A 24,385-nucleotide genomic window follows, 5' to 3' on the forward strand; every position below is an offset into this window, starting at 1 on the left:
TCCTAGAGTAAAGATCACTTTGACTTTATATGGTTTAGTGGTTCTTTTTCCATTATCTGTCCGAATCCTGTTTTTTTTCTCTAGTTTATTTGAATGCATTAAAGTGTATTTAAATGAGAATCTGCTGCAGTCAGGAAATTGCTGTAGGAAAGACTGGATAACAAAAGGCTTCTTAATAATGAAGCGCACCAAAAATGGAACCTGCAGGAACCAACCGTGTGGACAAATGGAAAAATACCTTTTGTCTACAAATTGCAGTGATCCTACATAAACATGGAGGTCTCTGTCTGGCTTAGGGCAGCTGACTAAGTCTGATCGTTCCCCTCCATACAGCCTTAGAAACCAGCATTCCAAGTACTGCTTTCGTGCCATTTTGTTTAATATCTGTGACAGCTAAGTATGCTGGAGTTTTAATAGACAACCAAGTGAGGTTACTTCTGCATCCGTCTTTTTTTTTTTTCTTTTTACTTAGTAGTTGTGCATTTTATTATTTTTTATTTTTTTACCCTTTAATTTATTTTTTTAAATTTACATCTAAGTTAGCATATAGTGCAACAATGATTTCAGGAGTAGATTCCTTAATGCCCCTTACCCATTTAGCCCATCCCCCCTCCCACAACCCCTCTAGCAACCCTGTTTGTTCTCCATATTTAAGAGTCTCATATGTTTTGTCTCCCTCCCTGTTTTTATATTATTTTTGCTTCCCTTCCCTTATGTTCATCTGTTTTGTGTCTTAAAGTCCTCATAGGAGTGAAGTCATATGATATTTGTCTTTCTCTGACTACTTTCACTTAGCATAATACCCTCTGGTTCCATCCACGTAGTTGCAAATGGCAAGATTTCATTCTTTTTGATTGCCGAGTAATATTCCATTATGTGTATATACCACATCTTCTTTATCCATTCATCTGTTGATGGGCATTTGGGCTCTTTCCATATTTTGGCTATTGTTGATAGTGCTGCTACAAACATTGGGGTGCATGTGTCCCTTCAGAACAGCACACCTGTATCCCTTAGATAAATACCTAGTAGTGCAATTGCTGGTCAAAGGGTAGTTCTACTTTTAATTTTTTGAGGAACTTCCATACTGTTTTCCAGAGTGGCTGCACCAGTTTGCATTCCCACCAGCAGACTCCTGCATCCATCTTAACTAGTTTTTAGATATTTTATGGTCTTAAAAATAGGTTTCATTTGTTTGTTTGATTAAGCCAAGGGAATGAATATAGAAATACTATTTTTCCGAGAGACCACATTGACTTAATTAATCAGGGTTATCAGTAGAGGTCAGTCAGTATTTTAGAGATGAAGAAGCTGATCAGGGGTAACTTCCATGAAGTTTTTCTCATTAAAAATTGATTTGTCATTAAGAAAGTGACTGTTCCAAAATACAGTTTATGTGATTTTTTAAGTCTATAAAAAATTTTAGGAATGACCATTACTGGGGTAAAAGCTAGCTACTAAGTATTAACTTCTTAGCACTAAATTTGAATTCTTAGATTTTTTTCAGGGTGTGTGTTCTGTCAGCAGGGGAGGGGTGGATAGCAGCGGAGGGAGCTGCAGTGGCATTTCTAATGCCCTGAGGTGTGGTACACAGCACCAGGGTGTGCTGTAAGCAGGCCACTGCTGGGTTTATTTATAACTAATTGTGTGAGGATCTGTCCTTGTTTGTGGTTCTGAAATCCCCATATATTTCTTACGCTGAGCAATTATTGTGTCAGACAGTTGTTGAATAGCCTTATTTTTTGAAACTCTTTAGAAGTCATTAGTCTACTCTGGTCTTCATTTTGATGAACGATTTTAAGATTTCGTACTCACTTGTATTATTTGTGCTCTGCTTAGTTACATGAGAAATTCAAATCTAGATTCAAGACCCTTCACTAAAATGACCTCTTACTAAAAATTCTGAACACAAATATTATCGAGGCTTAATTCAAAAGGGAAAGGAATGTCTTATGACTGAATCTATCTTAGGATTTGTTTATAAATATATTTGAGAGGTGTCTCCACCACTCCATCATTTTCTGGGATGTTTCAGCCGAGGCCGAGAAATGTAGTACTCAACCAGGTGTTCTTAAATACTTTGCAGTGTCTCTGTCATTTTGAACCTGCTTGCTACCATGTTCTTCCATTTCATCTTCCCTGTAATTCTGTGTGTCCTCTCCCCCTTTTGCTGCCAGATCATATATGCCCCTTACTCCTCCACAAACTCCAGTAAATCTAGTAGATGACAGCTGGCTTCTACTCAAACCAGATACATGAATATAGGAATCAAGTGACCCTCATATATGACACATCAAAGCTGACATAGTAATTAGAGATGGATTTATTTGAATGTGAAGGCAAGTACATATTTTGTACACTGCCCTAGTACCATCAGTTACCCATTCTTCCTTGTGGAAGCTCAGAATTCGATCCTCACAATATAAACTTAAGTCCCATTAGAAGGTGGAATATGTATTGTCTCTTTACTGTTATACTTAAAGACTAGATAGAATTTTATCTACTTTTATGGCCATGGATATGCTAAAATCAGGGGCAGTCACAGAAGTAATGGCATAGCTATATTAATTTTCTTCTGCTAGGTTGGTGCCTGTTCCTGTTGTTAAATAGTTTTAATATCCACCCCTGAGAACAGTATGTGTTATGTATGCTCTAAATGTGAACACAGGTTCCTGTGGATACCAAATTTAAAAAGGTCTTAACAGGAAACAGGAAGTTTGAGGTAGAGAGGCGAGATGATAATCTGGTGATTCCGGTGGAGGTAGATTCTTGGCAGAGGTGGATCTCCTTCCAGTTCCTTCCTCTGTGTGTATGTGTTTCTGCCTATGCATTTCCGAATTGACACTTAGACATGATTTTTGACTACTTTGAAGTCTAAGTCATTGATGTATTGTTAGCCTTTCAAAATGGTAAAACATCTTAGAAGAAATCCTACAAAGAAATTATAGATTAATCTGTATATGTGTATATGGTCATTTTCCCAGTGGAGCAGTTGATACCAAATCCTTTTTAATGAATGTGAATTTTCATGTAGAGAACAGATCCAGTGGTAAAATTCAGTGGGCTGGTATTTTATTTATAGTCATTATCGCATTAGGCTCTTTTACTTTTAGATAAAATTTGAATTTCATATGCATTGATGTCTTCTGATTAGTACTGTCCTTTCATAAATCTAGGTATAGGAAATATCTAGCACCTAGAGCATCATTAGTTTGCCATAAAAAAAAATCTGGTCCACTTTGTCTTAGAATGATTATAAAAAATCTTCAATATGGATGTTTCCATTATTCAGGAAAATCTTAATTATGAAGCTTAAGAATTTTGAAATTGAAAATATGATAAGCCACCAAATTTAGAAGTCCTTTTAAAATTAAAAAAAAATTTTTAAATGTTTATTTATTTTGAGAGAGCATGAGCATGAGCAGGGGAGAGGGGAGACAAAGAGAATCCTAAGGAGGCTCCACGCACAGTGTGAAGCCTGACATGGGGATCATCCCATGACTGCAAGATCACATCCTGAGCTGATATCAAGAGTTGGATGGACGCTTAACCAACAGAGCTACCCAGGGGTCCCCACAAGTTCTTTTGATTAGCTGAGTAATTCATTTCCTCTTATTATATAAGTTAGTTATAAAGAACAGGTATTTAAATGAATAAAAAATGAAGTATGATGAATATAATATATTTTATTAAAATAATGACTCATTTTATTAATCATGGATTATGACTATATCATTCTATTGATGATAGTCTTTATAAAGTTTATGCTAGATAGGGACCCAGTATCATCTTAAAGTGAGGAAATTGGTAGGGAAGAAAAAAAGGATTTGGATTTAACTGGATGATCTTGAAAGTGTTTCCTTGTGACGAAGAAACTCCACAGTCTCCCAGATCTTGAATTGGGATTGGCAGGGAGGAGTAGAGTACTATAGAATACTCTCTTCCACCTTAGATCTGTGGCCAAGCCCTTTTCTCCAATGACAGCACTTGAAGTCATACTTCTAGGGAGATTATATAAAGGACCAAATTCTACACAGAGAAAGGCTTTAAGGACTCTTAAGTATGTGAGATTTGAAATGTAACATCCATATATAATAGAGTCGAGGTTTTGCCATAGATTTCAAATGTTCACCTAAGATGCCTTTCTCCTTCCATTCTGATTTTGTAAATTTGGGTTGGGGCCAGGCATGCTATAAGCTTATTAAATCAGTATGCTACAGACCCACAATTGATATATTGTTATCAGTCTTCATGTATTGATTCATGGCTTTGCTATTCCATACCTGTGTTTGTGGCTTTGGACAAGTTACCAAGTGTCTTTAAGATCATGTTCCCTTGTTTTAAATTGAGGATGTAAATGGTAATTTCCTCATGAAGACTGCATTGTGGAGGCTGAGTGAAATAATTCATACTAAGTCCTTAGCACATTAACTGGCCTATAGTGGTCAACAGTGGGTTATGTGATAATGATAGAAGTTTGGTTTTTTGTTTTTTACTACTTCTCCAAGATAGTAAAATGAGATAGTAGTAAAATGAGAATCTTAGATTCTAAGATCAAAAAATTCATTTATTGTCTGTCTTATAAATTCAATTCAAACAAATAATTCAGCCTTAGGATCCTCTCTAGAAGGCAGGGAAAGCTAACTAACATTTCAGTTTAAAGAGTAGGATCTCTTATTGATAGATTGTGGTTTTGTGCTCATTCTTTCTTAGACATATATATATATATATATATATATATATATATATATATATATATATATTCATGAAGTCAGTTCAGAAAAACCACATGCTGAAAGAAAGTTAGGGACAAAACAATAACAACAACAACAACAACAACAACAACTGCTGGGCTTACAAATGGCATTCATTTAAAAATCTTTGAAGATCATTTTGGAACCAGTGTTTGGGTATCTTTTTGTGGGCTCTCACGTGCTCCCGTATGCAGCCTAGATTTATGGCTAGATTAAGGTCAGTGAACACACTCCAGTCAAGTTGGAGGACTCTTCTTATGAATCACATCCAGACAAAAGTGTAATACATATAATTCTGAGATCCAGAAATGATATAAACTTGATAAAAGAGATCTACTCTATTGTCCTAATAAAAGAATGATTTCTGCATGTTAGGAAAGCCACTGTGTCTCAGTAAGAGGAAGCAACTACATGTCAGCACTTTGAGTAGTTTCTCTTGTTTGTATATAAATCAGAGGGTGCTGTTGAAAAGTTTATAAAGGTTTAGGGATGGTTTTGAAGAAAATAAAAAGGGGTCGAGGAAACCGGATGATTGAACAGTATGACTTAACAGAGCATTGATAAAAGAAAACTGTTAAAAATCTCTGCATATTATATTTGCATCTCATGTCAGAGGAGAGGAAAAGGATGTTCCTAAAGCAACTAGAGATCATACATGAACAGGAAAGCTGAAGGGGCAAATGCAATTGAAAGCGTTCTGTGGCTGCAGGATCCTGAGGCAAAGTCAGATTTGACCGTATACCAAGTCCATGAATTCATATGCGAAGAGAAAAGCCATTGTAGTTTTCCAGAAGTATTTTAAATATAAATATCCCCACCCTTCCATCCCACCCCAAAGAGAAAAAAATGTGGCAAAGGCCCCCAATCTTGGTATAAAAAGAGCCGAGAGTATGTATGGTCTTTTATTTGCAGTGACACCATGGTCAGAACTCCAAATTAACACCCTTTTCTGGCAGTGAGAAAAGGAGGTAGCTGTTCATAAAAAAGAGAAGGCCAGATAAGACAAAAAAACTCTATTGAAAGAATATTAAGGAATTAACAGATAGATGTAGATTGTGAGTTGTTCTTGGTTGAAGTCTAGTTACCTCACATTTTTATATACTTTATTAATATTTATTTAAGGAAGAATATGAAATTCAGCCACCTTTCTCACTGTTCTGTGTCCTCTAGGGAGTTGTATTTGCAGATACTTTGTGTTGTACATAGTGATTTACCAGTTTCATCGTTTTGAGTGTTTGCCTAGAGAATTTAAATGGATGTACAGGTTTAACTCAGTGGACACTTTAAGAAGAAAATTCAGTGCTTGTAGTACAAACTGTTGAAGACAGACCACTTACATTAATTTTTACTATCTCAGCTGCAGCTCTTGGCTTTTAGAAGACAAATGTGAATAGTATTTCAGTGTACTTTACATCTGCCCTCTCACTAATAACGTTCTGTCACTTGACAGGAAGACTCAGTCTTAAAGATCATATGTCTTAGCTTTGTTTTTCCCCTCAATAAAATCTCCAAAGAACTTGCCTTCCTGAGTTTTACAACACAGACCATAAAGTTGCTTTGGAGGAGAAAATGGTTTCTGAATTTTTTGAGATTTTTATTTGGCAAGGTTGTGCTTTTAAAACATCTCAGGGGAAGGGGGGATCATGTGCCATTTAGAACTTCTGTCTTAGGGTAGTGTTCTGATTAAGACTACTAGAGTCCGATTGTCAGATTTGCTTCCTGTTGCCACTAAATACTAGCTCCGAGGCTTTGGGCAGGTTACCAACCTTTCTGTACCTCTGTTTTCTCTTCTATGAAATCAGAATAATAATATCTTCCACATCATATTGTGGAACAAAATTAGAAAATATATGAAAAGTTATTGAGATAGGTGAGAAACTCAAGGTTAATGACCAGTCAAGAAATAATAAATGTTACTTCATTATCTTCAACACTTCCTGCACTAATCCATATAACTGAACAACTTGCACCTGTTTTTAATTCATTAGATATTAATTTTGCAATATATAAAATATATTCCTAAGTATATAAAATATATTTAGATGGTTTGCAACCTGATATAAATATTTATAAACGTCTGTGGGATAAGCCTGAATGAAAGAAATCCTTCTAACAGAATTACTCCTGAAAGTATTGACCCTAGAGGAGGAGACATTACTTCTAATAGGGAGAATTATAGAAGACTTTATGAAGATATCGGCTCTTGTGCTGGACTTCATAAAGACATACAGGGTTTCTGAAGGCTTAAGACACAGGTGAAGGACAGGTAAAGACCTGGACAGAAGACCAGAAGCCATCATCTATTTAGTACCAACCAGGCATTATATGCTAAGTGTTCTCTCAATTCAAAATCTTCACCATAAGTCTTTTCAGGTATATACCTTTTTTTTTAAATGTTTATTTTTGAGAGAGAGAGAGCGAGCATGAGTGGGGGAGGGCAGAGAGAGAGAGAGGGAGACACAGAATCCATAGCAGGCTCCAGCACAGAGCCCTATGCAGAGCTCGAGCTCACAAACCGTGAGGTCATGACCTGAGCCTAAGTCAGATACTCAACTGACTGAGCCACCCCGGCGCCCCTACGGTATATACTTTTGACCTCTATTTACAAGTGAAATTAAGGGTCAGAGAAGTTAACTGATTTACCCAAGGTAACACAACAAAAAAAGGAATAGTAGAGTTAGAATTTGAATCCAGGTCTACCTGGCTCTTTTTCTGTATGGCCTTCAGGCTGGAGAACAGTGTGAACAAAAGTATAGATGAAAGAAACTGCAATAGATGTCTCAGAAACTTGTAATCGAGTAACCTAAGTAAAGAAAGTGGGGTAGGAACTCTGTTGGAGGATGAGAGAGGTTCCAGATTACATAGTCTTGAATGCCATGCTGAAAAAAGAAGTGCAGTCTTCTCTCCTTCCTTCCCCCACGCCTTTCCTTCCTTCCTTCATGCCCAGCTTGGAGCACAAGGTGGGGCTTGAACTCATGACCCCAAGTTCAAGAGTCGGATGCTTAACTGACTAAGCCACCCAGGGGCCCCAAAGTGTAGGCTTTCTTATGTAAGCATTAGTAAGCTCCTAAAGCCCGCCGTCTAGGGAGATGATGTTATCACATGGGAATAATTTCATGGCAATGTATAGAGGGCATTATACTGAGAAGAGATTGTACGTGTAGTTAGGTAGGCTATTAAATAATATTTTTTTCTGTATTCAATTTCCTTTTAAAAATATTTAAAAGTTGGCCTCACATATTACAAACATGTTTATTTAAAAGTGAGTATGGGGCGCCTGGGTGGCTTAGTCGGTTAAGCGGCCAACTCTTGATTTTGGCTCAGGTCATGATCTCAAGGTTATGAAATTGAGCCCCTTGTCGGGCTCTCTGCTGAGTGTGGAGCCTGTTTAAGACCCCCCCCCCCGCCCCTTCCCCTCTCTCCACTTGTGCTTGCTCGCTCTCACAAGTGTGTGCTCTCTCTCCCTCTGGAATGAATGAATGAATGAATGAATGAATGAATGAATGAATGTTTCCATATATTCATTTCAAGAAAACAACTTTTGGTGGCATCTGGCTGGCTTGGTCAGTAGAGAATATGACTTGATCCTCGGGGTTGTGGGTTCAAGCCCTATGTTGAGTGTGGAGCCTACTTAAAAAAAAAAAAAGCTTAAAAAAACACAGCTTTTGAGCTGTGTTTGAGGATACAGTTATTGTCTTCCACTTACCAGCATACAACTTCTTTTTTCTTTTTGTAAGAATTTCACTTGCTTAACTTAATAGATGTGGATTGAAGAATTTTTTTAAGGGATAGGATTAAAGACAAGGACTCTAGGTGCCTGGGGAGTGTGAGAGGGGGATGAGACATCACTGAAGGAATAGAACACTATTAGAAAAATTAATTCTGTCTTTTCCTTGCCATTGACTCCTTGTTATCCATAAATAACATCCTAACTCTAGTTATGAGAGAGTTCATTTGTGTGTTTACCTCAACCTGTTGTTCTCATCTAATCAACTAATACACAAGCTGACTCACAATTCTCATCACTCCCAAACACCATTTTCCCCCCAGACTCATTACGTTTGCATGACCATGGCCCTTTGCCTAAAATATCCTCTATCTTTTCTTTTGAGAAATTTCAACTTTTTCATGTTCCGTTTATGGTCTTATGTTTGAAGCCTTGCTAAATGTCTCCCTGGTAGAGGATCACTTCCTTCTTGCTTCCTTAGTTGCCCCTCTGAACTCTGTATTTCTTATAATAATATAGTAATTTTCTATTTAAACCTCCATTTACCCTCCCAGTCTGTAATCTCAATATCAGACATCACGTCTTCCTCATCTTCAGAACCCAGTACATAGTAGAATACCTGGCATGTAATATCTACCCTAATGATAGATGAATAAAATGGCATGAAATTAATAAACTTTATACTGAAGCCACTATCATGGCATGATAGTGCTGTGATAATGGCGGTTTATTCTTTCTGTGGAAGCATTTTGGAGAGAGTTACCTTATCACCTCAGAGATTAGAGAAAGCTTTTTCCAGAAGCTTCTGTCAAAGCCAAGTTCTAAAGACTGAGTTAGCTTCAGGAAGTTGTGCAAAGGCCCTTAAATGCCACAGAGTTGAACTTCAGGTAGAGTTGCTTTTGAGGTCACCAAGTCATCTAATGCCAAATCCAATAACCCATTATTACTTAAACAATCCTTTCATCTCCTCATGGTTTTTTGGCAGTTTTGGCTACCTTCTTTTTCTTAAACTCTTACCCAGAACTAGAAGCAACTTTTCCTTAAAAACACCCACTTACAAGATGCATACTGTGTGCCGGATACTTCTATATGTATCTCATTTGATGACAACTCTATTAGTTCCCTTCCCTCCCCTCCCCTCCCCTCCCCTCCCCTCCCCTCCCCTCCCCTCCCCTTCCCATTTTTTCCACTTTGCCACTCTGGCTGTCTATCTGTATAGCATATTTTTACCCACATGTTTAAGTTAATTTGATTTTAAGTATACGGATTGTCTTACTTCAGTCCATTTCATCCCGAAGACCAATTAATAATATGTGCAGAATATAGAAGTGAGCTCTGTGGACTTGCTTTTTCTGTAAGGCAAACCTAGCACTTCTCTTAGGTGATCAAGAGGCTTGGAATTGAATATAAAATATGGCTTGTCACTTTAACAAGAATGAAATCCCAAGTTGGAAGTAGGGTTGTTTGTTACCTGAAACTCAGACAAGATAAAGAGAGAGTAGAATCGCCAGATAGAAAACTTATGATTCTTTTACATCTTGAGAAAGCCCCGAAGGTGTGCTTGATCTACCATACAGTTGAAGTTCACGGTGATGATGCTAGTTTATCTGGAAAGATTTCACTTCTGATCATGGTAGTTGCTTCAGAGACTCAGAACAGGGGAATGAGATACTTATCCCTTATTCTCTTGTACTGTTTGAATTTTTATCACATATGTATATTGCCAGTTCAAGTAAACCAATAAGTATTAGAAAGAAAGGTGTCACAGTGACCCCTGAGGAATGGTATGTTATTGTCCCCATTTTTTAATCCAGCAGCTTGCTAAACTCTCTCAATAATTTTAATTATCCATTTCCTACATTCTTGAGATATTGTATGTACTTAATAATATGATCCACAAGTAATGAAAGTTTAATCTCTACTTTCCCAATTTTATACCTAATTTGTATTCATTTTGCTTTATTATTTTGCCAGGATCTCTAGTATAATGTTGAATGGAAGTGATGATAACTGGCATCTTCGTCTTGTTACTCACTAAAGGGAAAGCTTTTGAGTATGTCACAATTATGTATAATCTCTGCTGTAAATTTTTGTAGAAAGTTTCTTTCACCTTTCAGCTTGTGGACAATTCTTATCATAAATGAAATTGGAGTATATTATTGCTTTCTTTTGTACCTATTGAGGATGATGTAATAATTGTTTAAATATTGTCGTGATAGATAATTTAATTTTTTTTTCTAATTTTAATTCAGTCTTACCTCATTGGAATAAGCCTATATTGGTATATATTCGTGTTAAAATTGACCTGCTATTTCATTTGGGACTTGTTCATCTATTTTCACAAATAACATAGGCCTATAATCTTCCTGTCTTGCATTGTTCTTGTCACATTTTATTTTATTTGTTTTGAGAGAGAGTGTGTACGTGCACAAGTTGGGGAGGGGCAGAGAGAGAGAGGGAGAGGGAAAGAATCCCAAGCAGGTGGCAAGCTGTCAACACAGAGCCTGATGTGGGGCTCTAACTCACAAACCGTGAGATCATGACCCGAGCCCAAACCAGGAGGTGGACACTTAACCAACTGAGCCACTGAGACGCCCCTGTTCTTGTCATATTTTGATTTCCTAATTATATTAAGTTTCATGAAACAAGTCAAGGAGTCATCTTTTCTGTGGACAAATATGTGTGATATTGCAAGAACTCTGTTCTGGAATATTTGGCTGAACTTCAGATAAAATCATGTAAGCCTGAGGTCAAAAAATATTTTGACACTTGACTTTTTCTTTTTTTATGCCTGTAGGATGATACATGTTTTCTATTTCTTCTTGCTCAATTTTGGTCAGCTTTTTTTATAAGAATTTTTCTACTTGGTTTAAATATTCAAATTTGTTAACATAAAATTTTTTATTTCCACTTTTTTCCTACAAAATTATTTAGTCTCATTCTGAGAGGAGAAATCAGTTTTACATAATGCTTAAGAGTTGAGGAAAAATATGAAAAAGGCTATATTCTGATTTTGTTTAATAGGTATCTTTCTTCTAGTTAAAAGTTTATCATAGTGAATACCAAGGTTTACACATAAAACCATTCTTATTTTATGAAAGTCCATGAACATAGTATTTCTGTCCATCTATTTAGGTGTTCTTTGATATTTTTCAACACTGTTTTATAATTTTCAGTGTGTAGGTCTTATGCGTATTTTAGCCTTTAAGTGGTTCATGTATTTGATGTCATTACAAATGGTATTTTTAAAAAATCCATTTACTAATTATTCATTGCTAATTTATAGAAATACTGTATATTGGTGTTTATATAATGACATCATATCTGACAACCCTGCTAGATTGGTTTATTAGTTTTAGCAGCTTTTTGGAAGATTTGTTAATATTTTCTGCATAATCATGTCATTTACAAATAAAGATAACTTCTTCATTTCTCATTTGTGTGCTTTTTCTTTCTTCTTCCTGACTATTACATGGTGTAGGACCTCTAATACAGTGTTGAATAGGAGTGATGAAAGCAAGCATGGCTCCCTTTGCCTCCAGCCTGAAAGAGAAAGAGTTCAGCATTTCACCATTAAATATGATGTTAGCTAAAAAGTTCTTCATAGGAATTCCTTATCACCTTAAGGGAATTCCTTTTTGTTCTTTGTTTGCTGAGAGTTTTTATTACGAATAGGTATTAAATTCTGTCCAATGCATTTTCTGTCAGTTATGACTACGTGATTTTTCTGTACTATTTAAAATGGTGGATTACATTCATTGATTTTATTTTTATATATTAAGCCAATCAGAATATCTGAATAAATCCCACTTGGATATGATGCATTATTCTTTTTGTATATGGCAAAATTCTGTTTACTGGTATTTTTTTTAATGTAATGCCCTTTTTTTTTTTTTAAAGAATGTTTATTTATTTTGAGAGAGAGAGTGAGAGTGACCTGGGTAGGGGCAGAGAGAGAGGAAGAGAGAGAAGCCCAACAAGGCTCAGCACTGTCAGCACAGAGCCTGATGCGGTGCTCGATCCCACAAACCGTGAGATCATGACCTGAGCTGAAATCAAGAGTGGGATGCTCAACCAAGTGAGCTACCCAGGCACCCCTGTTTACTGGTATTTTGTTAAGGGTTTTTGTATCTATTTATGAAGGCAATTGGAATGATTTTTTTCTCTGACTTTGACTTACAAACTAAGTTTGGAAGGGTTCCTTTTTCCTCTGTATTCTGACTTCTTCTTTCTTCTGTCATATTTGAGAATTTGCAGATTTCATAGAATTTATACATTATAGTGCCTGTGAGTTTTCTTGGCATAAAGTTGTTTGTGTTTATTCTCTATCCTTTTAATAACTGTAGGAAGCTAGTGATATCCCCTCATTCATTTCTGATATTGTTAACTTACATATTCTTTATCTTTTTTGTAGGAGGTTATCAATTTTATTTCATGCACTAGCTTTTGTTTTTAATAATTTTAACTATTTTTATCTTATTGATTCTGCTTTTTATTATCATCATGTTTATGTTTATATAATTTGCTTTTTTTTCTAGCTTCTTAAGCTGCATGTTATTATATCATTGATGTTAAACCTTTCTGCTTTATTCTTACAAGCATTTAGAGATAAAGTTTTCTATCTAAGTGCTGTTGTGGCTACGTTATACAAATTTTGATATGTTGTGTTCTTATTTCCTTATGAGTTCTTATTTGAGCCCTGGGTTATTTAAGGGTGTGTTTTTAAATTTCCAAATATTTAGAGATTGTTTTAGATGTCTTCTTTCTATTGTTTTATACTTTTGTTCAGTCAGAGAACACAGTTGCATAATTTCAGTCTTTTAAGTTTATTGAGCTGTGTTTAATGGTCTGGCATATTGTCTGTCTTGGTGAATAGTTCACATGCACTTGAAAAGAACATATAGAGGCTCCTCGGTGGCTCGGTCAGTTAAGCATCTGACTCTTAATTTCGGCTCAAGTGTCATGATCTCACGGTTTGTGGGATTGAGCCCCGTGTCAGGCTCTTGGCTGACAGTGCGGAGCCTGTTTAGGATTCTTTCTTTCCCCTTCCCCACTTGCATGCGCTCTTGCTCTCTCTCTTAAAATAAATATTGAAGAAAGAAAATAATGTATAGTTTTTGCCGTTTAAGTAAGATTTATGTAAATATTAATTTGCTCAATTTGTTTTTGGTAGTATAATTCAAATCTTTTTTGTCTTTGATTTTCTGTCTGCTTATTCTTTGAATTATTAACAGAAGAGTATTGAAGTCTCCAAACCCAAGTGTGGACTTATCTGTTCCATTCAATTCTGTCAGTTTTGCTTTGTGTATTTTGAAGCTCAATTTTAGATATATATGCATTTAAGTTTTTAAAAATTGATTGACTCTTATTTAAATATAAAATGTCCCCTTTTATCCCTGGTCATATTCTTTGTCCTGACGTCTACTTTTTCTGATATTAGTAGAGCCATTCTGGCATTCTTACGTTAATATTTGCGTGAGATATTTTTTTCTCCTTTTACTTTGTATCTTTAAAAAATTTTTTTGTTTAATATTTATTTATTTTTGAGAGAGAGAGAAGCAGAGAGAGAAGGAGACACAGGATCCGAATCCAAAGCAGGCTCTAGGCTCTGAGCTGTCCGCACAGAGCCTGACGCGGGGCTTGAACCCACGATCCATGAGGTCACGACCTGAGCCAAAGTCAGATGCTTAATCAACTGAGCCACCCAGGCGCCCATGTTTTTTTTGTTTGTTTGGTTGGTTTTTTTGAATGTGTGTTTTATGGACAGCACAGAACTGGTCTGGTTCTTTTATCAAGTCTTAACAGTCTCTGCCTTTTCATAGCAGTACAGTATTTAGACCATTTACATTTACTTATCACTATGGTTGGATATTTGTCTACCATCTTGCTATTTGTTTTCTATTTATTCTGTGTGTTCTATCCCCATGTCCCTCATTTCTGTTCTTTTTGTAATTCATTTTGTTCCCTTTACTAGTTTATTAGCTATACTAATTCTGTACTTTTCTAATGGTTTCTCTAAGGTTTATAATATTCATATTTAACTTGCCACAGTCTTTCTTCAGATTATACCACTTTATGCATTATGAACAGTATACTTCTGTTTTCCTATTTTATCCTGTGTACTTTTGCTGTCATATGTTACTTCTGTTTATAATAACCGTAATGCATTGTTATTATTTTTGCTTTAAACAGGCAGTTATCTGTTAAGAAACTTAAACAACAAGAGAGCAAATATCTTTGATCATTACCCATATATTGGTCATTTACAGCACTCTTCATCTTTCAGTTTAGATCTGAATTTTCATGTGGTATAAGAACTTTAACGATTTCTTACAGTGCAGATCTGCTGCTATCTCAGCTTTAGTTCTTTGAAAATAATCTTTTACTTCTGCATAATCTTTCTAGGTTGACAGTTTTCTTCCTCATTACCTTAAAGATGCTGTCTTACTGGCTTGCATTGCTTCTGATGACAAATTGGTGGTCTTATTCTTCAGTATGTAATGTCTTTTTTTCCTCTGGCAGTTTTGAAGATTTTCTTACACATTTTTAGCAATTTATGATTTGCCTTGATGTGGTGGTATTTGTGGGTATTTTATATAAAATTTTCAGTTTTGGAAAATTTTTAGCCTTCTATCTTTATATACTTTTTTCTGCCCCTACTCTATTCAGAATTACAATTACTGTTACACATATATCAGATTGCATATTGTCCTGTTGGTCGCACAAATGCTCTTTTTTTTTTTTTAACCTTCCCAGTCTTTTCCCCTTATTCTTCAATTTGGATTTTCTTTTTCCCTGTGTCAAACTTCTTGGTGTTTTATTCTCCACTGTTTCATCCATTGTTATGTCTATCCAGTGAATTTTTTATTTGAGATACTGTGCTTTTCAGGTGGAGAATTCCATTTGGGTTTTATAATTATGTCTTCCATTTCTCTTAAGTTCACTGTTTCTTTAAATACTTGAGTATGGTTATATCTGCTTTATAAATCCTCATTTGCTGCTTCCATTGTCTTTATCATTTCTGGGTCTGTTTCTATTCATTGATTCCCCTCCCCTGGTTATAGGTCATGCTTTTGGTCTTTTCAGTGCTCAACATTATGAATGCTGGATTTTGTTGAATTTTTTTCAGAGTATTAAAACTTGGGCGTGTCTGGCTGGTTCAGTCAATAGAATGTGCAACTCTTGATCATGGAGTTGTGAGTTCGAGCCCTACACTGGGTATAGAGATTACTTTAAAATAAAAAAATTTTTAAATCAATTATATATTTAAAAAATAATATGAATGTATGTTTCAGTGGAAGGTTGTTTTTGGAGATAGAAATGATTTTTGGACACTTGTTTTTAAATTTTATTAAGGTGACTCTAAAGTGCCAATCAGCAAACATTTTCTTAAAGAACCGCATTGCAAATATTTTAGGCTTTACAGACCATATGGTCTTGGTTGCAGTTCCTCAACTCTGCTACTATAGTGCAGGAACAGCCAGAGATAATATAAAATCAAATTATCATGACTGTGTTCCATTAAAACTGAAAAACAAAATATAGCCCATGGGCTGGTTTGGCCTGTAAGCTACAGATTGTCTGTCCCTGGTCTAGAGAAGCATTTACTTTAAGGCTAATCTAGCCCTACTAACAAGGAATGACCCATTTGGGGACTTTACTGAGCGCCCTAAATGTTCAGTGAGGTCTCTTCACTCTGGCTCCTCAAAACTCAATCATCTCTTGACTCTGCGTGAAGTCTGGCATTTGATAGTGTTCTAGATTCTCAGTAGTTGTGCTTTCCCTGTTCGTTGTTGTTTTCCTGGCCTTGTGTAGTTTTACCCTATTCATATGTGGTTTGTTATAACAACTTACAGTCAAGGGGACCCCTATGCAGATTCCTGGAGCTCTGCTTTTATGTACTTTCTCCTCTGTGGTAGTTTGCCCTACAAATTCCAGCTGCCATACAAATACTCCGAACTTTATCTGTTTCCTCAATTTAATAAATCTACTGTGGTCTGCTTAGATTCCTCTGGGCTCTTACATGGATTCCTCTTGCCATGTAGCTCAGAACTTGCCTCCAAGCAGAAAGCCAGGGCAATTCTAGCACTCTCCTCATTGGTTTCCCTTCTCATAAAGGATGATAGTCCTGTACTGCCTGTTATCCAGTGCTGTCTTACAGATTTTGTTCAGCTTTCTGGTTCCTTACAGGAAGACGGCAAATCCATTCCATTTACTCTGTCACTGCCAGAAATGGAAATTGTTGTTTTTTTTTTTAACATTCATTTCTATAGTAAAATGATTTCTCATTTAAAATCAGTTATGTCCATCTCTAAGAATAAATCCTTCAATAGCAAACTAAGTGAATAACTTATTTCTCGTCCTGCTCATATTAGCTATAATGGCACTTTTCTAGGCAAGCTGGTAAAGACAAAACTGTTCCAGTGGATGCTGGTTTTGTTTCGGGATAAATAAGTTTACACTGACTTTAAGCAAGTTGGTGTATGTTTGTGTATGTGTCTTCTGTTTTCATAAAAGACTTACTGCTAATTTTCCCATTGTCTTTTTTAATCACTGTACAGTTAAGAAGATAGGTATATTATTAGCTTAACCTTAAAGAGAATTTTGCAGCAAAACTGCCAGTTTTTAAGAAAGAGGGAAAAAATAATGACAATTACTGGCTGGCATTTTATTTTATTCTTTAAAATAAAATCCCAATTATTATTTTTATTATTTTTATTTATTTTTAGGAAAGAGAATGTGTGAGGCGGGGAGAGAGGCAGGAACAGATAAGAGAGAGAGAGAGAGACAAAGAGAGCAAGGGGGGAGGGGGGTGGGGGGACAGAGAGAGAGAGAGAGAGAGAGAGAATCCCCAAGCAGGCTTCCCACTGTTGGTGAAGAGCCTGATATGGGCCCGAACTCACACACCGTGAGATCATGACCTGAGCCAAAACCTAGAGTCAGACACTTAACCGACTGAGCCACCCAGGCACCCTGAAAGATTGAATCTTAAGCAGGCTCCGTGCTCAGTGTGGATCCCATAACCCTGGGATCATGACCTGAGCCAAATTAAGAGTCCAATGCTCAATGGACTTGCAACTGAGCCACCTAGGTGCCCCACTGGCTGGCATTTTAATTTTATTTAGCAAGTAAAAGCAACCCATTGAGCCAGAACTTACAAAGATTAGGGCTCTAGCAGACTTCAGCTATAGCTAAGAATTACCAGTTACTCAAAATGCACACAAGAATCGCTCAAAACTACAGTAATAATCTTGTACTTACCGCTTTGATACCTCTATGCTGAAGTAAAATACCTGGTTTTCTTTTTCTGTTGCATGCAAAAGTTACTTTATCTTAAGCTAATAATAAATATCTGGCTGTCTGAAAGTTTAATCCTAAATCCCTTTAAAAGTTCCTGGTCTTCGGAGGGAGGGGCATACTGAGATGTAAAGCTGTTATTTTTCTTTCGTTGTTTGTTAATTTGAATAGTTTTCAGTGCTTCTAGGAGGTCTTAGGACACCCTTTCACCTATATGTTAGTCCCAAAGGCAGTTCCAACTGGGCACCTATGTTGGCTTATTTGTAAATGAGATGTTTATCTGTTTCCACAGGAAAAGATGTTAGAGTTAACCCTCAGGTAGCATTTAATATGGCAACATCTATTAATGCCATGATAGTCCTGAGGTTACAATCAACATTGTTTATTCATTTCGGATAGTTATTAGATAACTTCTTTCTTCGGTTTAGTGTAGTAAGTGTATAGACTTCAAACTCCTCTTATGTGATGATCTGACTAGATTATATTCTCTTACTTATGTTATGCTCAGTTTTTCAAACCATATGATAACATACCATGCTTTTCCAAGCTTTTCTTCCACCAAAAATTAGAAGTTTGAATTATATAATTTATAATGTCTATAACTGGTAGAAGTACATCTCTCCCCAACCCCCGCCCTTCCCCCAGAGTGAGTCCTTATCTCCCCAGGTTTCTCTGCCTTCATCCTTTGTGTTAGAGGTGACTAGGGGCACCTGAGTGGCTCAGTTGGTTGTGTGTCTGACTTGATCTCAGCTCTGGTCTTGATCTCAGGGTTGTGACTTCAAGCCCAACATTGGGCTCCACACTGGGTATGTAGCCTACATACATACATACATACATATAAATATATAAATACATAAATGTATACATATATATATATATATATATCAGAGGTGACTAGAACCAAAATGGCAGAAAGAGAGGAGAGCTTTGGGCTATAAATTTTCCACCATCCTGACATTCTGTGTTCCCATAGCAGAGGGAGCAGTTCTTGGTGACTGCAACATCAATGACAGTTGCTTTCTTAGAGACTGGAGTCTTTTCCTCAAGCAGAGATTAGATTGATCAGTGCTATTTGTAGCTTCATTTCTGGAAGGTGTTCACAGAACAAGCATTTCTGGGTCCATTGGTGGCAGTTGTGATATCACATAGCTTGTTTAAAATTCTTGCTAGAAAGAAACCTGCACGATCCCACACAGTGCTTCTTTTGTTTTCTGAGGTAGGCATAGAAATTCTGCCTCTTGACCAGCACAGAGAGGGTTCTTATATTAACTAAGGACACCCCAAACTCATTCCAACCACTTTCTTAATTCCAGTCACTAAAAGAGTAAATAAATCCCAAATCCCAAATGTTTCTTCTGCCCTGTCACCCTACCCCCATATGGAAGTATTAATTCTATACTCATTGAGTCCCGGAAGTAACCCATAATTCCCCAAAGTAAATACTGAAACTAACTTAATAGTGAATACTATATTACTTGTGTTAAACTATTTTTAAAAATATATGTGCTGATTTAAGGGGAAAACCTCAGCTAGGAAAATATCAGTATAGGGGAGGAAAAAGTTTAACCCACTTAGATAGGGCCCCTGGCTAGGTCTAAAAACTAGACAAGAGAGATTAACAGGAGAAAACCATACAAATTAATCTAATAGAAGTTTTACATGATGTGGAAGGCTTCATAAGGAAATGAAAACCCAAAGAAACAGACCTGGGTATTTTATGCTAGGTGTGGTAAAGAGTAGGTAGTGGTGAGAGATGTGGATAGGTTAAGGAGTATGAGGTAATTGTTGAAAATTGGGAGAAACTTGGCAAGTCCTGTTTGTTCATATTCCCTTTGGGTCTCCCTTTGTCTTTGGAGATAAGGATGCTTCTTTACTCTGGGTACAGGGAGGGCCTCTCGCATGAGGGTTTTATGACTTGTTTCAGCAAAGAGGGGTGAAGTGATTGGGAGACCAAAGAGACTTTCCTGCTTCTGCTGTTTTCTCAAACTCTTTCAGCTTAAAATATTCAGATATGACAAGGTGCCATATTTTGGGGTTGTGTGCCCTGAACCCTATCATCAGCATTTCCCATGCTAAACCCCAGAGAAAACATGTCTTTATCACTTCTTCATACAGCTATGACTGTTGATGGCTGTTCCATCCAAGAAATATTCTGATCCCCAAAATTTTGGGCATAGTGGAAGAATTTATTTTCTCTTACACCAGAAGCAACAAGACGAGCATTTTTCAAGAGTAGCTTTACCTGGAATCAAAGCAAAAGTTAAAAAATAGAAATGTGTAAGTTTATAGAGCACAGATTTCATCTGTCAAAGAAACTAAAGTTTAACTCCTATTGGCTAAAGTAACGTTCCCATCATACAAATCAATTTCTTTCTTCTCTTTGTCACTTTGTCATGAAGCCTGTAGGATATCTGGCAGAGCCTGTCTTTCATTGAGGTTTGACCACTTTATTTGTTTCTCATAGATACTATTTGGACTTGGTCTTTCCATTAGCCATGTGGCCTCTGTGTCAGTTTTGAGTCTGTTTACCTCCTTTTAGCAGCCTACTCTGAAAAGCAAAAAGACTTCTATACACTTCCAAGTTCTAGAGCCCTACTAAACTCTCTGTTTCCAGTAGGAGGCATGTCCCAACTCTTCTTACTTAATGAGATTCTCTCTAGTAAACTCAGTCTTGTCCATTCCTTTTCCTACTCTTCCTACCTTCAGAGAAATGTTTTTTCTCTCCTAAGACTTACAATATAAAAAAATACATTACCACATAAATTCTACTAAAGTAATCACCAAAGTTATTAAAAATGCATGTACTGGGGCACCTGGGTGGCTCAGTTGGTTAAGCATCTGACTCTTGGTTTCGGCTCAGGTCATGCCTTCACAGTTCGTGAGTTCAAGCCCCACATTGGGCTCTGTGCTGATGGCTCAGAGCCTGCTTGGGATTCTAGCTCCTTCTCTCTCCTGCCCCTCCCCCACTTGTTCTCTCTCTCTCAAAATAAATAAAACTTAAAAAAAAAATTAAAAAAAGCATCTACTGAATGATTGAAGAATTAAAAGGGAAGATGGCCTTTCTTCTGACAGATGAATATTCACCTTTTTTTGCTGTTTTCCTGATATGAAATAACCCTCCATAGAAATTTCTGCCAGAGATGTTGACCAGCATTTACATCAATTACTGGTATTCTATGTGAAAGGAGAGTTTTCCATGGAAAGGATTATGCACTTTGTTTTTCTCAAATTATTATCATTTTTTGTTGTATTTCAGTCTTTGTTTCTCTTGGCCTCTCTTCCAGTGCAATCTATTTTTCTCTTTGTTTTCTTTACATTTGAAAGTTTCCTACTCTGCTTCCAATTTTATTTTTTATTCAAACTTAATCCTTAAAAGATGGGATTTTGTGTTTAAAATTCATAGTTAAAACATGTTAAAGTTGGTTATTCACTTCAGATTCTATTGGTGTCTTAGGGGGAAGTGAAGAAAGAAAGATGAAGAGGAAATTACTCTCTTGTACTGCCCTCCAGGAAATCCTTCTCTGTACTCTAAAAGTTCTTCTTCTTTTCTAGGAGTCCAATGTGCTGATTGCTGCTAACAGTCAGGGTACAATTAAGGTAAGCTACCTTATACATCTTTATTTCAAACTCAGATCCATTCTTAGACTAACAGACTATAGCTGTAACACAGAAATATGGAGTTGTACTAAGCCTTAGAGATCATTCCAAGTCATGGGTCTGGCTTTGTTTGAAATGGCTTTGGTTGAAAGGCAAAGGAATAGGTAGCTTGCAACTATGGAAAAGACTTGTTAGGGGCGCCTGGATGGTTCAGTCAGTTAAGCGGCCGACTTTGGCTCGGGTCATGGTTTCACGGTTCGTGAGTTCGAGCCCTGCGTCAGGCTCTGTGCTGACAGCTCAGAGCCTGGAGCCTGCTTTGGATTCTGTGTCTCCCTTTCTCTGCCTCTGCCCTGCTCGCACTCTGTCTCTGTCTCTCAAAAAGTGAATAAACGTTAAAAATATATATATTAAAAAAAAGAAAAAAAGACTTGTTAGAGGTTATATGAATGCTGAATGGATTGATAGCTGGTCACAGTGAAAAACAGATGAACACTATTAAATATTCACTGTGGGCCATGCACCGTTGTTTCTATATGCAGGTACAGCTATAAGTCCAAGATACAGCAAGGGACGCTGAGACTTTCACCAGGTTTAAAAATCTGGTCACATTTTAGTCTTCTCTTCCTCATGTTTGTCTTCCTTTTCTTTCCTGACAAGTAGGGTTGTCCTCAGTTGCGAAGGGAAGAAAAGGTATTTCAGTGTTCCACTGAAAAGTGATCATGTGATCATTTCATTAGTGTAATTTGGAAATTTAAATGTCTCTTGGCACACAGTCTCAGTCACAAAGGTATACATAGCTTTCCACATGCTTTTCTTTGTAGTTAGGAGCTCAAGGAAGCAATGTTCTCTGATTATACTATTTGATACTTGGCATGCGGGCAATCCTGAGCTAAACAGTGAACTTGTTAAACAAAACACCAGTTTGGAAGAGGGTTTTCGTACATGGGTTTGATTAGCACTAATTCTATGGCTGCCAGTGCTTTCTACATATTCTCTGCTGATCTAGAAATCTCAGGAAGTGATCTTTTAAAAATAACAGGTATAGGTTTCTTCTGCCACTTAGCCTTCATTCTGCCGTGGCTTCCTCCCTCTCCTCCTGAGTGCAGAATGACCTGGCCACCAAGAGAGCCAATCCAAGCCTCACACATTGTCCTGTGGAGGTGAACTGAGCAGACTCAGAACTGCACTGTTAGCTGCGCAGTCTAATTTGCGTGGTGCACTCCTTAAACAGCTAGTTTCTCTATTTGGAAAGCCTCACCAGAGAGCCATGGACAACTTAAATGAAAGCCAGGGTTTTGAACTGACCAGTGTTACGTTCTGGAATCTCAAACAAGATGGTAAAAGGTCTTGGAATCTCTGTTTTAAGTGGTTCTCCGTAGTCTCTCAGTTGCTCCTTATGTTACTCTCACGGCAAGGCATGGATTGAAAAAGCTGCACCTTAGTCTTCAGCCAGTTTGGCCTTTGAGGCAATTGCGATTGCTAACGTATCTGCAGAAAGCTCAAAGCTACACATGTACTTAGGGAATCTCGGTGACAAATCTCAGATTTTGTTCAAGAGCATTAACCTCTTGTTAAATAGTCTGCTTGCCAAATATAAAGACAAAAAGCATCATGGAAACAGGTGTAATTCAAGCCTTCACACAGCAGGAAGGGAGAGTTATTCCTTTAATTCTTTGCCACCTAGAACTGCATTCTCCATCTAACGTAATCTTTTTGACCGTGGCTTATAATTGCCCCTTCTTAGACATTTCTTCAACTGTTTTTAAAATTGATCATTGCTGCTGCTGCTTGTTATTTTCAGTTTTAGCAGTGTCACAGCTTTCTTGTATGATAAGATAGGACTTGAATAACTAACACAATATCTTGACATCACTGATTGACTAGAAAATGAATGAAGCAATGGGAAAAGGCAAGATTTTAGGTTCTGTATACCTTGATCACTATAAGCTGTGAGTCAGTAGAAGAGGGAAATAGATGAAAATCCTTAGAAGTGGTATTTAAAAGTTTCTTAAGAATGTGGAAAGATACCAACATAAATTTCAAAAACATTACATCCATGCTGTGCAGGAGCAAGTTCATTTATCTGTATGTTTTATGTAGTTCACTTGGAAGGCTCCCTAGTTGACTGCAGATGTGGCTAATCTGAAAGAGTTCCTGTTGAACTGAAAGGAAGAAAGGATCAATGTCTCATCCCTTCACATTCCTTAGCATTTTTAGCAGTTGGGAAAAGTTGTCTTGATTTGATTCTCCATTTATAATACAGTAAAGATTCTTTATACTGTTAACGTATTTTAAAATTATTTTATCAAACTGATCCTTTTTTCCTCCAATTAGGTGCTGGAGTTGGTATGAAGGGTTTACTCAAGTTAAATTGTATTTGATCCTGCTGAAATACATCTGCAGCTGACAATGAAAGAAGACAGAAACTGCCATGTGATGTCTCTCCCCAAAGTCATCATGGGTTTTGGATTTGTTTTGAATATTTTTTCTTTTCCTATTTTTTTCTCCTTCATGCCATTTGGGACATTGGGAATACCCAGTGAACTCTCCACCATCAATGTAACTCTATGGACTTTGCTGCTGTTGGTGGTGTGGTTATCTAATTTTTGTGATAGGGAAACAAATTCTTTTGAATAAAAATAAATAACAAAAAATAATAAAAGTTTATTGAGCCACAGTTGAGCTGGGAAAGTCTTTGTCAAAGACGGGAAGAGATCATCTTTTCAAGTAACACACATGAAGTATAGAATAATGTACCAGTGAATAATTTGTAAGGTCCATATTTCTCAGCCTTTCAGGAATTCTGCATATCAACATAAATGGAAAGTTATATGGATTCTTTCCAGTGAATTTAATGTGTGTAGTAGGTGGGAAGATTAATAACTTTACCTTATGAATTCCTTTCCTTGTTCTCTGACCGGATTTATATCATCAGCAAGTACCATACTTCAGTCTCTCTAGATCTGGCCAAGAATCTAAATTTTGACCGGTTGAGACTACATTCAGATAG

General features: G+C 36.8%; 1 protein-coding gene and 1 non-coding gene across 4 annotated transcripts in view; both read left to right on the forward strand.

The window, feature by feature from the left end:
* The window catches only part of COP1 (COP1 E3 ubiquitin ligase), a 252,752-nt gene extending 228,700 nt beyond the window's left edge, over positions 1-24,052 (forward strand). For all 3 annotated transcript variants that reach the window (XM_027074264.2, XM_053209222.1, XM_027074265.2), the window contains 2 exons: positions 21,331-21,375; positions 23,710-24,052. In XM_027074264.2, coding sequence (XP_026930065.1) covers positions 21,331-21,375; positions 23,710-23,727 — 63 coding nt within the window. In that variant the 3' untranslated portion in view covers positions 23,728-24,052. The remainder of the gene's footprint in view (positions 1-21,330; positions 21,376-23,709) is intronic.
* On the forward strand, positions 194-334 carry LOC113604036 (small Cajal body-specific RNA 3). Its single transcript, XR_003425848.1, has one exon. It is a non-coding gene; the product is annotated as a small Cajal body-specific RNA 3 (non-coding RNA).
* Positions 24,053-24,385: the final 333 nt, after the last annotated feature.

The sequence above is a fragment of the Acinonyx jubatus genome, chromosome E4 (genome assembly GCF_027475565.1).
Source record: "Acinonyx jubatus isolate Ajub_Pintada_27869175 chromosome E4, VMU_Ajub_asm_v1.0, whole genome shotgun sequence".
Lineage (NCBI taxonomy): Eukaryota > Metazoa > Chordata > Mammalia > Carnivora > Felidae > Acinonyx > Acinonyx jubatus.